Genomic DNA, 14,415 nt, shown 5'->3' on the forward strand with positions numbered 1-14,415 from the left:
CACGGTCATTTTGGAACAAAGTGCTTTGGACTGATGAGACAAAAATTGAGTTATTTGGTCATAACAAAAAGCACTTTGCATGGCGGAAGAAGAACACCACATTCCAAAAAACAAAAAAAAAACACCTGCTACCTACTGTCAAATTTGGTGCAGGTTCCATCATTCTGTGGGTCTGTGTGGCTAGTTCAGGGACTGGGGTCAGATGAATTCAACACAATATCAACAAATTCTTCAGGATAATGTTCAAGCATCGGTCACAAAGTTGAAGTTACGCAGGGGTTGGATATTCAAACAAGACAATGACCCTAAACACACATCGAAATCTACAAAGTCATTTATGCAGAGGGAGAAGTACAATATTCTGGAATGGCCGTCACAGTCCCCCGACTGGAATATCATGGAAAATCTATGGGATGATTTGAAGCAGGCTGTCCATGCTCGGCAGCCATCAAATTTAACTGAACTGGAGAGATTTTGTATGGACGCAAGGTCAAAAATACCATCATCCAAAATCCAGACACTCATCAAAAGCTATAGGAGGCATCTAGAGGCTGTTACATTTGCAAAAGGAGGCTCAACTAAGTATTGATGTAATATCTCTGTTGGGGTTCCCAAATTAATGCACCTGTCTAATTTTGTTATGATGCATATTTTCTGTTAATCCAATACACTTTGTCACTGCTGAAATACTACTGTTTCCATAAGGCATGTTGTATATTAAAAGGAAGTTGCTACTTTGAAAACTCAGCAAAACTTCAAAGAATTAAGAGGGGTTCCCAAACTTTTAAATATGACTGTATACCTTTATATCTAGCTAGTTGTTAAGGTTTTTGATTCCTTTCACTCCAACAAGAGTCTTGGTGCTTATTTAGTGTACTTGTTTGTAGTATAATTCCAATGAAAGGATTCAGTTTTTCTTAACGTATTGTATATAATACTGTATCCATATGGCACAAAAAAATTCAGATTTTATCTATAACTGTGTCACATTTGTTACTGTTTTACTCCGTTCTCATGTTTAAATTTGGTTTTCTAGGGTGGCAATCACGGACTATTTGGAAACAGCGGTGCACAATCGCGAGGCATGCACAACCCTGTGCCATCGCTCAATTCCTCTCCCAACCTCCGGGCACAAGTGCCTCCCCAGTTCCTCTCTCCCCAGGTAATCATTTTTTTTTTCAGCTTTAGGCATTTGCATTTCCACTGTACTAAAAAAGTACACACTATAGCATCAAATGTTTAATTATACGTAGTTCAGGAGAATATCATAGCTTACATAGTTTTATGGCAGTCCTTAGGGATCAGGAACCTTGGCTCTCCAGCTGTTAAGGAACTACAAGTCCCACAATGCATTTGTCTGCTCTGGATACTTACATTTATAACTAGCCAAATGATCACAGGTCCTGCACCCCTTGGCTACATCATCTACAATGTTCATAATTCAGTATTAGGGCTAAGAGTAGTGAGACTGATAGTGGTGAGATTGTAGCCAAAAAAGTACTGGCCCAGGGTACTTTTGTGCCGGGTGTAAAGTCACCATCTTCTTCTATTCTCACAGGTATCCGTACACTTCCCGAGTGAGTGCATGTACACTTAATGAGCACTTGCTCATTAATGCACATACGTGTGCCCCAATATGACGGGTCATAGCAGTTGCAAGGTGGTGGGGGTGTTCTTGAAATAGTATTGTTTCCCCTAACTGAAGTGCATGTGTTGTTAGCACTCCAGTTGGAGAAAGAGAGACACAAGGAAAACCCACAAGCATGTTTCTCTTTATGTTTGTGTTTTTTTCCTTATCATCTTAGTTAAAGGACCAGTAACATCAATTTTTTTTTAAAAAAAAATTTTGTTTGTATAGAATAAAAACAAACAAACCACCAAGCCATATATAACTTTAAAATCACAAAGTCTTTATTAAAAAAAATAACTTACCGAAACTCTGCTTGCGCTCCTCTTCAGAAAAGGCGACACAGCGATGATCCATCATACGGGGCTCAATTTCTCCTCCCAGCCTTCTATAGGAGATAGCCAGGAGGAGAAATCGAGCGTCGTATGATGGATCATCGCCCTGTCTGCTTTTCTGAAGAGTAGCACAAGCGGAGTTTCAGTAAGTTATTTTTTAATTAAAACTTTGCGATTTTAAAGTTACATATTTTAACTTTTTTAAATTTATGTTATTGGTCCTTTAACTCATGCAGTATAGCCTTTACACCACTTTTGATATGCTTTATATCAAATTTTTACCCTAGTAACCCTTAGCTACCAGGCAGATGTTTGCTTTCAAACAGACGATCATTGTTTATATAGATTGAAATCCAGGTTTTTGAGCATAGTAAATAGATGTATAATATCAATTTAGGAGGTAAATCTCAAACACCGATTAAATCATTAAAATAAATCTAAGTTTAGAGAATTTGGATATACACTGAGCACCACCCCAATTATACAAAATAATGCACAGTTTCTGAAGATAAAAAACGTGTCCATATTTTCTGTTGCTAACATCATTACGTTTTCTTCCTTAAGGTCTCGGCCTCCATGCTGAAACAGTTCCCTAACAGTAACATGAATCCAGGACTCTTCAATATGGGGCCGCAGCTATCCCCTCAGCAGATTGCAATGCTGAGCCAGCTTCCTCAAATTCAGCAGTTCCAGCTGGTAAGTATAGTGTATGCAGTGTCACCTTAAAGCAGAGGTCCCCAACCTTTTTTACCCGTATACCACATTCAAAAATAAAAAGAATTGGAGAGCAACACAGGCACGTAAAAAATTCCTGGGGTGCCAAATAAGGGCTGTGATTGGCTATTTGGTGGCCCCTATGTGGACTGGCAGACTACAGGAGACTCTATATAGCAGTGCACCTGGTTTTCATGCAAGCAAAACTTGCCTTCAAGCCTGGAATTCCAAACTAGGCAGCTGCTTTGAGGACACTGAGAGCAACATCCAAGGCGTTGGAGAGCAACATGTTGCTCGCGAGCTACTGGTTGGGGATCACTGCCTTAAAGTATTCTCCTGTAAACTGTCATTGCATTATTGTGTCTGCCTCACTCTGACATTCAGGGTGTCTGAAGTCATTCCTTTAAGACCTTTATACCAACCTGAACCTAGCGTCAATTCAGTTAGGGCCGTTCTATTTACAAACATTACATTACAAATATTGTTATGGCATTATTTTTTTAAGCAGGTTAGTCTTTGCTACCTTATTCTATTTGCTCTATGAGAGAAAACTGGTAATTTGATTAGAACCTCTTGCTTTATACAGCGTGAGTTGTTACAGATGTTACATGTTGTATTGCATATCTTTAATGCTGTAAGATTGTGCCCTTGTAATCTTATGTTTAATGTTTGTAGGCATGTCAGCTCCTCTTGCAGCAACAACAACAACAACAGCAACAGCAACAGCAGCAGCAGCTTCTTCAGAATCAGAGGAAAATCTCACAAGCAGTCAGACAGCAGCAGGAACAGCAGGTATGAGGCAGCACTACATTTACACCTACCATTCCCCAATATTTGATAGCATTTGGCCCATCATGTCAGCCTATAATTCTGACAATTCTTAAAGCTTAATATGTTTTATGTGTTAGTATTCCGTGTGTAAATTATTTTGTTCCCAACACGTCTTGTGGAAGGCTATTATTATATGTATTTATCACCATCGTTCTTTTTATATTCTGCTACCAGTTCTCTCCTGAACTAGTTGGTTCCTTTTTACTCATTTCCACCTTACTTCCTTTTAGCGGTATATTTTTTGCTTTTAATTTATGTTGTCATAGCACTTTTTTGGAATTCAGCTTTTAAGGAAGATTGAAATGTACAATCTAGGTTCTATAAAATTCTTTAGATGCCTAAGTCTTAAAAAATGTAATATTTTATTCCTGAAATTTGCTTGGCATGTTAAGCAGTACTGGTGATTTACCGGTTATGTGTTCTATTCCTCAGCAGATAGCACGTATGGTGAGTGCCCTCCAACAGCAGCAGCAGCAGCAACAACAACAACAGCAGCAGCAACAGAGGCAGCCAGGAATGAAGCACTCTCCCTCTCATCCTGCTGGACCCAAAGCTCATTTAGACACTGTTGGCCTCTCAGACATGCAAGCTAAAGGGCACATGCCGTATGGCTCTGGTAAGCTCTTGATCATGTGATTAGTCTGTTGCATTCAGAGATATATCGAATTTGAAAACTGCTAATCATATTTTGATCTTGGTAATATAAAATGAAGGGTTATCTGTTTAACATCATTTATTACTTTGTTTTAGTCTCAGGTATCTGCAGTCACATAACAGTAATGAAGCCATCCCTCAGAAATCTCCTTACAAACAGTATCTCTGTGTATTAGCCTAGGGTGGTTCTTTTATTATGAAGGTGCCTTGCAACTGTGGAGAGTGCTCTGTACAGCACTTCTACCAGCTTGGCGCTCACCAAAAAAAATACTTGGCTGCCAACAAAGGTGAGGGTTCTGGCTACAGCAGATGAGTAAATGGTACACAGTTGAAGGCACAGGATGCAGCAGCCCTCTGACTTGGGTTAAAAGTCTGGATACATTTTAGTTTACAGTTTTATTTGTACTTTACTGTTAAAATAAAGACCACAGGCAGGGTTTCGTCTCTAATATAGTCTCTAATAGTATATTATAAGTGCACATCTTACTGTATGCACAGGACAGTAATTCTCTGTATGTTCATACCTAAGTCAAGTTGCTAGTTTGCTTGTCTCAACAGAGGCATTTTTCAGAACCGATTACTGTAATCTAGTGGTCAGATATGGATTGTGCTAGTGATAGATAGTTTAGTGGTAGATATTATAGAAGCTTTCACACTGTTATAAATGCAAATATGCAGAAAGGGAATGTTTTGAGCACACTAGAGCTGTGCGCTCACATTTGTCAATTTAAATTATGTAAGAAGAATAACATTTGTTAATGTCATTGAATTCTGGTAAGGCATTTGATTAATGTCCTGTGAACAGTATGTCAGTGATATACTTACTTTTTTTATACATGGTTTTTTTTTTTTGTTAAATTCGGGTATACAAAAAAATATACAAAAGAACTGTCAGAAAAACATGTTACGTTTCACATGGTCAGTAACAGTAAGGCATTTTATATACGTTTATTAAAGCATAGGGGTATGTCCTGCTACAATAGTATACCTTAGTAAGCCTGGGGTGTCCCACCTAACTTTTTTTCTCTAGGTTTGCTTGGGGGACACAGGGACAGTGGGGTATAGCTGGAACCACTAGGAGGCAGGACACAATAAAAAAAAATAGAAACTTGTTCCCTCCTCCTCCTGCTATACCCCTCCTCTGTAGGCAGAGACACCCAGTTTCGTTGTGTCCTCAGGAGGTTAGGACCGCCTCCTGCATTCAGGAGTATTTTACTATTTATTTTGCTCTTTTTTTTTTATTTCATTACAATTCCTTCACATTATATGGAACTGGACAGCTACACTGAGTAGTCTGATCCATTACTTCAGGATGTCACCGAGGTCTCTTGTGCTCGGCAATGACCATCCAGCATTGATTCCCTCCCTCTGTCGTCCAGAGTGAGGATGCACTGGCCGGGACACAGGGCTGAGGTATAGCCAGGTTCATCCTGTTGCTCAATCCTCCTTATATGCCTCCAGGATCCCTACACTACAGTCTGGGAACTCCTGCCGTGGCTCATTTAAGGTAAGCATATATCCTTAATAGCCAGCCTATTCACTCTCTGGGTACCCTCCCCCTCTTCACAATCCATCTGCCTTTATAGCACAGCAGTATAGGAGACTTTGTTGCAACCTGCAAATCACTAGTTCAGAACCAGGCAGTATGTTAAACAGCCTCCACCAAACACACAGGCAGCAATGGGAATGACACTTATGTTTCCTACTGTCCTCACTGTCAGCAGCGCAAGAGAGTTATTGTGGGCGTAGCACCGGTTGCATACCACTATTTTACGAGCAACTTCACCGGGGCTGTCTTTCACTCTACCTGGGGAGGCAACGGCTAGGCCAGATTTTGCGCTTACTGTACGCGCACCCAGAGCGCGCTGGGGCCTTAGGTGCCATTTTTCTAAGGCGCGCTTCGGCACCATACGTCACTGCTAGGGGAGGGGCCATTCTTCGCGCTCTTCATTGTGCACCCAGGCAGCTACTCCCCAATGGTTCTGGAGGAGGTTCCTCTTACGGCGACGCTCCAGTCTCCATTACTAGCAGACTCACCACGCTGGGCAGAGCTCTTCCCCCAGCTTCTCTGCAGCGCAGCCCCCACTCCCCGTGTTTTTTCTTAGAACACAACAGGGCAGTACTTCTGACACAGTGTTTTGTTTTTTTTAGCTATTGCCACAGGGCAGCAGTCTTTGTTATTACTGCCTTATCAGGCGTCTACTCTCCTCCAAGGCTTTGCACTCAGCAGTACCCTGGAGAGGCATCTTCAGTTTACTACATTATATATATTGTTAACTTAATTCCTCTCTTACAGGAACAGCTTGTGTACACCATGTCTGAAGGTACACGTGATAACCTTTTTTCCAGGCCAGCAACTATTTCATCGGTTAAGTATTTAACTTGTGCCAAATGCCGCAAACGCCTGCCATCTGGTCACCAGGACCCTCTGTGTTCCACGTGTAAGCCACCTGAGGCAATTTCGGAAACTTCAGAACTCAGGTAAGCCAAGCCTCCCATGGGGACCCATCCGGCCAGCTCCGGGACTCCACCCCCCTGGACCCCCAGCCTCCCCCAGAATGGGCATCTCAGCTTGCCGCCAGCATTCCTAAATTGGCTCTTTCCCTCTGCTAGCGTGGAGTCCATTACTTCTTCTCCCCTGCTGCCCTGTCTGATGGTGAACTATCTCACAGTTCCGACCAAGAGGAAAAGGACTCCCCCAAACTCTCCTCCGAGGCCATTGATTCCCTCATCTCCTCAGTATTAGAGGCCCTTCACTTGCAGGAGCCTGAACCTAGTTCCAGTACTTCCACCTCCTTGTTTAAGCGCCGCAGCAGGTCCTCACCTTCCTTTCCCTCTCATGCTCAACTCGAGCAAATTATCCAACAGGAATGGGACAAGCCAGAGAGACGTTTCTAGGCTAACCGCTGCTTTCTCAAACTATATCCTTTTCCACAGGATCTAAAGGAAAAGTGGACCTCCCCACCTTCAGTGGATGCGCCTGTCTCTCGACTATCCAAGGACACTGCCTTACCAGTTCCTGATGCAGCCTCCTTCAAGGACTCCATGGACAAGAAGCTTGAGGGCATTCTAAGTTCCCACTTCTCTGCTTTAGGTACCTTCCTCCGGCCGGTTCTAGACTCGGCTTGGGTAAGTAGAGCCATCCAATCTTGGTCAGACTCCTTATGCCGAGCGATTGCTACAGGAGTCCCCTGTGACGAACTCGGCTCATTTGGCCTCGCAAATCAAGGAGGCTAATGACTACCTATGTGAAGCCTCCCTCAATGCGCTACAGGTGATTAGCAGAACTTTAGCTGACTTCACTTGTCGGTAGCAGCTCACAGATCTCTCTGGATGAAGCTGTGGACGGCGGACTTGTCTTCAAAAAAGTCTCTCGCCTCAATTCCATTCAAGGGAAAACTCCTCTTCGGTCCCGACCTGGACAAAATCATCAACCAGGCCACCAGGGGTAAGAGTACTCTACTCCCACAACCAAAATCTCGGCCCTCCTTTCATCTGAACCGTTTTTTTTGCGGCTCCCAGCACAAGGGCGTGAGATTGTCTCCTCCCCGACACTCCACCACCGGCAAAGGATGCTTCAGTGGAAAGTCCAGGCCATCCTGGCAGTCCCGCAAGCCCACGTCTCCATGACTCACCCCGTCTTCCCTCCGGTGACTCAGCCTTAGGGGGAAACTTCGCAGGTTTGCAGACTTCTGGAAGAATCTGACTCAAGACGCCTGGTTACACGAGGTCGTGAGTCAGGGCGACCACCTAGAATTCACTTCTCTCCCGCCCCGCCGGTTCTTCATGTCAGATATCCTCAGTGGCATCAAAAGGCTCAGGCACTGCACGACGCGATTGACAAGCTTATCCGTTCAGAGGTCATCATCCCTGTTCCGACCGAGGAGAGATTCTGAGGCTATTACCCGAACTTGTTTATAGTTCCCAAGAAGGATGGATCTGTTCGGCCAATACTGGACCTCAAGGAACTCAATACATTCATTCGACCGCGAAGGTTCAAGATGGAATCCCTCAGGTCTGTCATCGCAGCCATGTCCCCAGGCCAATTCCTGGTTTCTGTGGACGTAAAGGACACCTACCTTCATGTCCCAATTTTACATCCCCACCAGAGATTCTTGTGATTTTCCTTCCAAAATCACCACTTCCAATTCATGGCCCTTCCCATTGGCCTGACTTCTGCCCCTCGCGTCTTTACCAAGATCATGTCGGTTTCCACTGCTCTAATCCGCACCAGGGGGATCTCCATAACTCCTTATGTGGACAATCTCCTGATCAAGGCACCTTCCTTCGCAGAGTCCCAGCAGGCGTTGCACTTCACCATGGTTCGGTTACAAGAGTTGGGTTGGTTCATCAACCTGGACAAGTCCTTGCTAACCCTGAGCCAATCCATGGTCTTCCTCGGGATGCAGTTCAACACCCAGACATAAACTGTGCCAGTGACAAGGTCCAGCATTAACGGATCCTTGTGCGGTCTCTCCTCTCGAAGTCCCACACCGCGAGATTCTACATGAAGGTGTTGGGAGTCATAGAAGCAGTTCCCTTCGCCCAGCATCACCTCAGGGAGCTTCAGTGGAATATTCTTGCGGCCTGGAGGCACAAATCCCTTCTCCTGGAATTTCGTCTTTCCCGCAGGATTCGAGTCTCCTCTGGTGGATGCAGACCAGTTACCTGACCAGGGGCAGACCCCTAGGGGATCAACAATGGCGACTGTTCACCACAGATGCAAGCCTCTCCGGTTGGGGAGCAGTGCTGGAGGGTCGGTCAGTGCAGGGTCGCTGGTATCTATCGAAACAACGTCTTCACATCAACCTTCTTGAGATACGGGCAATCCAACTCGCCTGTCAGCCATCTTCATTCCAGGTCTCTTAAACTGGGAAGCAGATTATCTCAGCAGACAATCCCTATATCCCGACGAGTGGTCTCTAAAGGACAACATCTTCCACAAGATCACTCAAAGATGGGTGACGCCAGAGGTCAATCATGTCACAATTGAAAAGTTCCTCTCTTCTTTGCAAGGTCCAGGGACCCTCTGGCGCTGGCAGCAGACGCCCTCACCTCTGCCTGGGACTTCCATCTCGCGTTCATTCCAAGAACAATCAAGAAGCTTCAGAGAGAGCACACTACTATCCTCCTCATAGGTCCAAGATGGCCCGGTCGATCCTGGGTCTCGGATCTAGTACATCTCTAAGGAGAGGAACCTTGGACTCTGCCTCTCATCCCGGACCTTCTCTCTCAGGGTCCAATCCTTCACCCTTGTCCTGCCAACCTCAATTTGGTGGCGTGGCTACTGAAACCGCGATCCGGAGACAGAAGGGGTTCTCTGATGCTGTTATTCTACCATGCGTGCAGCCCACAAACCGTTCTCCACCAAGACATACCATCAGGTCTGGTCCACTTACCATTGGCGGTGCCAACTTAATGGTTTCAATTCACTGAAGTTTTCCACTCCACACCTTCTGGCCTTTATACAGGAGGGACTGTCCCTGGACATGTCCCTCGTGTCGCTGAAATCTCAGTTTTCAGCACTTTCCATCCTGTTCCAAAGACGTCTCGCCTTGCTCTCCGATAAGATTTTTCTTCAGGAAGTGGCCCACATAAAGCCCCCGGTACGTTCACCGGTGCCCATTTGGGACTTAACCCTAGTCCTACGTGCCCTGCAATGCGCTCCCTCTGAGCCCATTGATTCTATTCCACTTCAGTAGCTCACATGGAAAACCAGTTTTCTGCTGGCTATTGCCTCAGCACGGAGAGTATCTGAGATCTCTGCCCTCTCCTGTAGGTCTCCTCTGTTGACCTTCCACAACGACAGGTCAGTACTTCATACTTCACCCTCTTTTCTTCCCAAGGGGGTTTCCACTTTCCACCTCAACCAGGAAATTACGATTCCTACCTTCTGCACATCCCTTTCCAATGCGAAGGAAGCGGTACTGCACACCCTCGACCCTGTTAGGGCCCTCAAGTTTTACCTGCACCGGGTCGAGGACCGCCGTCAATCGGACTCCTTGTTCATCCTTCCCTCAGGCCCTCTCAGGGGCACACCAGCTACTAAGTCTACCATATCCCGCTGGATAAAACAAGCCATCCAGAGATCCTATTCATCACAGGGTCAGGTTCCCCCAGACTCAATCAGGGCACATTCCACCAAAGGAATGCGTGTGTCCTGGGCTTTTCGAGACCAAGCCTCAGCGGAACAATTGTGCAAGGCTGCAACGTGGACTTCAATCCATACTTTTGCCAAATTTTACCAGTTTGGCACCTTTGCAGCATCTGACACCCGCTGCGACAGGAAGGTACTTCAGGCTGCAGTGGCTGGTTCCACGTAGGCCTCTACTTCCTGCCCTTGATTCAGGGGACAGCTTTGGTACGTCCCCACTGTCCCTGTGTCCTCCAAGCAGACCTAGAGAAAAGGTGATTTTGTGTACTCACCGTTAAATCTCTTTCTCTTCAGTTGCTTGGGGGACACAGGGCTTCCCTCCCTGGATAGAGGCCTTCTCTTGGCTTCAGACTTGGTTGACTCAACCATCTGTTCTTGTAATTAGTTATCCGTTTTTCTGTTGATTATTAATAACCTCCTGTTTCTCCTTTAGTATGAACTGAGTGTCTCTTCCTACAGAGGAGGGGTATAGCAGGAGGAGGAGGAGGGATCAAGTTTCTATTTTTTTTATTGTGTCCCTGTGTCCCCCAAGCGACTGAAGAGAAAGAGATTTAACGGCGAGTACACAACATCTCCTTTTCCCTTCTATACACTCTTGTCTGGATCTGCTGTGGGTTGTTATGGGTGGAGGGGGTAAATATCCATCCAGGAGCCCGGCAAGCATGTTTTTAACTACAAAATATTGTTGGGATACAATAGAAATGGTGTAATCTGGTAGATACTATGTGTTTCTTCTGGGTTATAGGTTTTGGCTCAAGTGGAATGGAATATGGTACAGTAGGTAAGGAGACTGGAGCAGAGTCTCGATTTAAACAGTGGACATCCATGATGGAGGGGCTACCGTCCACTGTTTCTCAAGATGCCAGCCTACATAAGAATGGTGAGTGACCAAACAACTGTGCACTTGTCTCTTACCAACCTATAATAAACATACTCTTTGAAAATGCTAATAATAATGAAGTGGATGGGCACCACAGCACCCAGTAGTTCTCGATGTCTGTACCTGGTTAACAAAAAAAACTCTCTCTTATTAAACTTCTTATAAAAGCAGGGGTTGTCTTTCTGAATTTGGCAAAATATGACACTCCTGGCTGAAATGTAATCCAGAAGTGGAGGTTTAACTGTTAGCCGATAACTGCATTTTGTTTTGTTATATTCCTGTAATAGTGACTTGTGTTATAGGATGCACAATAATATTTAATACTTGTATTGCTTGATAACTCAATGTACCTCACAGAAATTGGGTAATATTTAAAGCAATAAATAAAACCTTCGCACTTTCTCTGTTTCACACGTTATTTTGTCTTGTTGCCAGGCTCCATTGCACCCCCATTAAAAAATCGTGGAGGTTCCCCCTACCACCAATTTGACATGATGTCTACAGATGTTTTGGGAGGGCATGGGGGGCCAACAGCTGAGAGCTGGTTACCTGCCAAATCACCCCCTTCAAACAAAATTGGAAACAAGTCAATCAATGCCAGCTGGCCCCCAGGTGAGTCATGAACTCACATGTACATTTATTATGTTTTTCTTTCCATATTATGACTGCTACATACCATACATTCCATACATATAAAAAACTCTACTGGTTTTCTTAGTTTACATTTTAATGGAGTGTTTTCCTTACTTTAGTATGTTTGTATGTAGCCTTGCTGCCTTTGAGTACACATGTAGAGCAAATACAATGACAAATTAAGCTCCTGTTTTGAATAAAATTGTTGGGTCCAAATGTACAAACCAGTGAAGGGTTCCACTCTAGACACAGGGCCACAGTGCCAAGCACAATAAAAACAAGAATTTGATATTTAGCAACTATATGAACTGACTCTTATGTAAAAGTGATCATTTTAGTGGTTTTTGGTGATTTGAGCCAAAGATGCCTGTCGTGGCTTCAGTTTTGACAATGTGTCTCTTTTCCTATTAGAGTTTCAGCCAGGAGTGCCATGGAAAGGGATCCAAAATATTGATCCAGAATCCGATCCTTATGTTACCCCTGGAAGTGTGCTGGGGGGTCCAGCCCCATCTCCCATTGTAGATACTGACCACCAGCTACTGCAGGACACCCCCACAGGTAAAATGATATATTTGGTATTTCACTTCCTGCAATATTTGTGTAAATCTGTGCACATTCACATTCTAATGCTGTCTTTTAGGGTCCAATTCTTCCCTCAACACCTCGCTGCCTTCACCTGGTGCCTGGCCCTTCAGTGCCTCTGAGAATATCCATAGCACTTCAGGTAAAAGGCTGTATGAATAAAAAAAAAAAAAAACAGATAAGCAATCTTCACTAGTGACAGGCAGCCTGTTACCCATCAGTTGTTTAACAACTCCTATTGCCTCCTAATCATCTATAGCTGTCAGTGGAGTGCTGTGAGTTTTAGTTGAATAAGATGTGGAGGGCTAAAGGTTGGACTTCTGTGCTCTACATACTAGTTTATAACCCTGTATAGTTCTTTAGTATTACAAAAAAAAGTGGGAGAATACTAAATGAATATGCCCTCTTGGGAAACAGTGCTTTACTGCTTTTATGAATTTATATTAAAATTCCTTTTAGCTATTGATACCTAGGTTCAGACACTTATGAGTGCAGGCACATCATTGGTAAAATGTTTTGTTGTGATGTAACTTTAGTAAAATATACCAGCTTCTCATAGCCTTACAACTATGATGATGCTTTGGGCTGTTTGACAAAATTATTTGGTCAAGTTAAGGCAACCAAAGAGTTCATCTATAATATATATATGTCCTACGTTTTGCCCTCTCTTAGCACTCTCTGCAAAGTTTGGGGACTACAAATCAACCTGGTCACCAGACCCCATAGGACATAACCCATCACATCACTCGAACAAGATGTGGAAAAACCAGATGTCCAGGAACAGCCCTGGACTGCCTCGCCCACCTCCAGGGCTCACAAACAACCCCAAATCCACCAACTCTCCCTGGAATAGCACAGCACCTCGCTCTGTTAGGGGCTGGGGAGGACAGGACTCCAGAATGGCTTCCGGTAATAAAGTCCTAAAGACAATTTATGAAAAGACATAAGAATTGTATTTTCTTTTGTTGCTCTTTGAGGTCAGGTGTTTATATGATGGTTAATGTAAAAACTAATGTAAAAAACTGGTTGGGAAAGAATGAGCAGAAATATATAGATACTGAGTAAAGGGCTCTCAGATAAAGAACTGGCCTTGTATATGTATTTAGTCTTCTTCACCAGAACATGTCTTTCTCTGTTTGCAGCATCAGCTTGGAGTGATGGTGGATCTGTGCGCCCCAGCTACTGGCTGATCCTTCTCAATCTCACACCACAGGTAACTTCAGATATTCCCTTTCTTGGGTTAGGCAATTGATTTTCCATCAAATAACTGAAAATTGCAAGTTTGTGCTACCTTGAATTTAATTAATTGACTCTGTAGATTTTTTTGTAATGGGCAAAGAACAGTTTCTCAGGAAAAGGATTTTTGAATCACTCCACAGAACATTTGTTCCTGTGTTTTTAACATTCTTGTTTTTGGTTTTCCCTTCTAAACTATCTTTATTTTAATAGATCGATGGTTCCACCCTGCGAACAATCTGCATGCAGCATGGCCCCCTGCTGACATTCCATCTCAACCTTACCCAGGGCACAGCTCTAATCCGATACAGCACCAAACAGGAGGCAGCCAAGGCCCAAAGTGCCCTCCATATGTAAGTTGCTGTACTGGTGTTAATAAATACCAGTGTCTAAATCCATGTCTTTATCTCGGGTGAACTTCCCACACCCCAATCATACATTTCTCTGTATTGCAAGTTCTTATGAGTAGCTTCCCACTACAGTGAAAAATTATTCTACTTTTCCAAAGAGAAATTCTAGTTACAGTTCATGTTGCTCTTTTTCTGGGCCTAGGTTTAAATAAAAATTATGCACATTATTGAAATACTGTAGCAACAAAAGCAGTAGTTTATGCTGAAGGAATTCACAACGGAATGCCTGACATTGCTTGGCCCCTTGACTTTGACTTTGTTTTGAATGTTTAATTTTTCATTACTCATAAGGGGGGTTCTGTTTCTCACCAGTTTTAATCCATTTTTGTAACTTGCCAACATTTGTCTTCATAGCATTA

General features: G+C 43.9%; 1 protein-coding gene across 11 annotated transcripts in view; it reads left to right on the top strand.

Annotated features, from left to right (window-relative positions):
• tnrc6b.L (trinucleotide repeat containing 6B L homeolog) overlaps positions 1-14,415 on the top strand; it is an 89,850-nt gene that overhangs the window by 71,211 nt on the left and 4,224 nt on the right. For 8 of the 11 annotated variants that reach the window (XM_018258850.2, XM_018258849.2, XM_018258853.2 and 5 more), the window contains 11 exons: positions 1,037-1,162; positions 2,527-2,658; positions 3,352-3,468; positions 3,940-4,123; positions 11,061-11,195; positions 11,631-11,807; positions 12,240-12,386; positions 12,469-12,552; positions 13,083-13,319; positions 13,553-13,623; positions 13,860-13,999. In XM_018258850.2, the coding sequence (XP_018114339.1) occupies positions 1,037-1,162; positions 2,527-2,658; positions 3,352-3,468; positions 3,940-4,123; positions 11,061-11,195; positions 11,631-11,807; positions 12,240-12,386; positions 12,469-12,552; positions 13,083-13,319; positions 13,553-13,623; positions 13,860-13,999 (1,550 nt within the window). The remainder of the gene's footprint in view (positions 1-1,036; positions 1,163-2,526; positions 2,659-3,351; positions 3,469-3,939; positions 4,124-11,060; positions 11,196-11,630; positions 11,808-12,239; positions 12,387-12,468; positions 12,553-13,082; positions 13,320-13,552; positions 13,624-13,859; positions 14,000-14,415) is intronic. The other 3 variants (XM_018258845.2, XM_018258851.2, XM_018258854.2) reach the window with 1 other exon arrangement.

Source organism: Xenopus laevis, chromosome 4L (genome assembly GCF_017654675.1).
Source record: "Xenopus laevis strain J_2021 chromosome 4L, Xenopus_laevis_v10.1, whole genome shotgun sequence".
Taxonomy (NCBI): Eukaryota; Metazoa; Chordata; class Amphibia; order Anura; family Pipidae; genus Xenopus; species Xenopus laevis.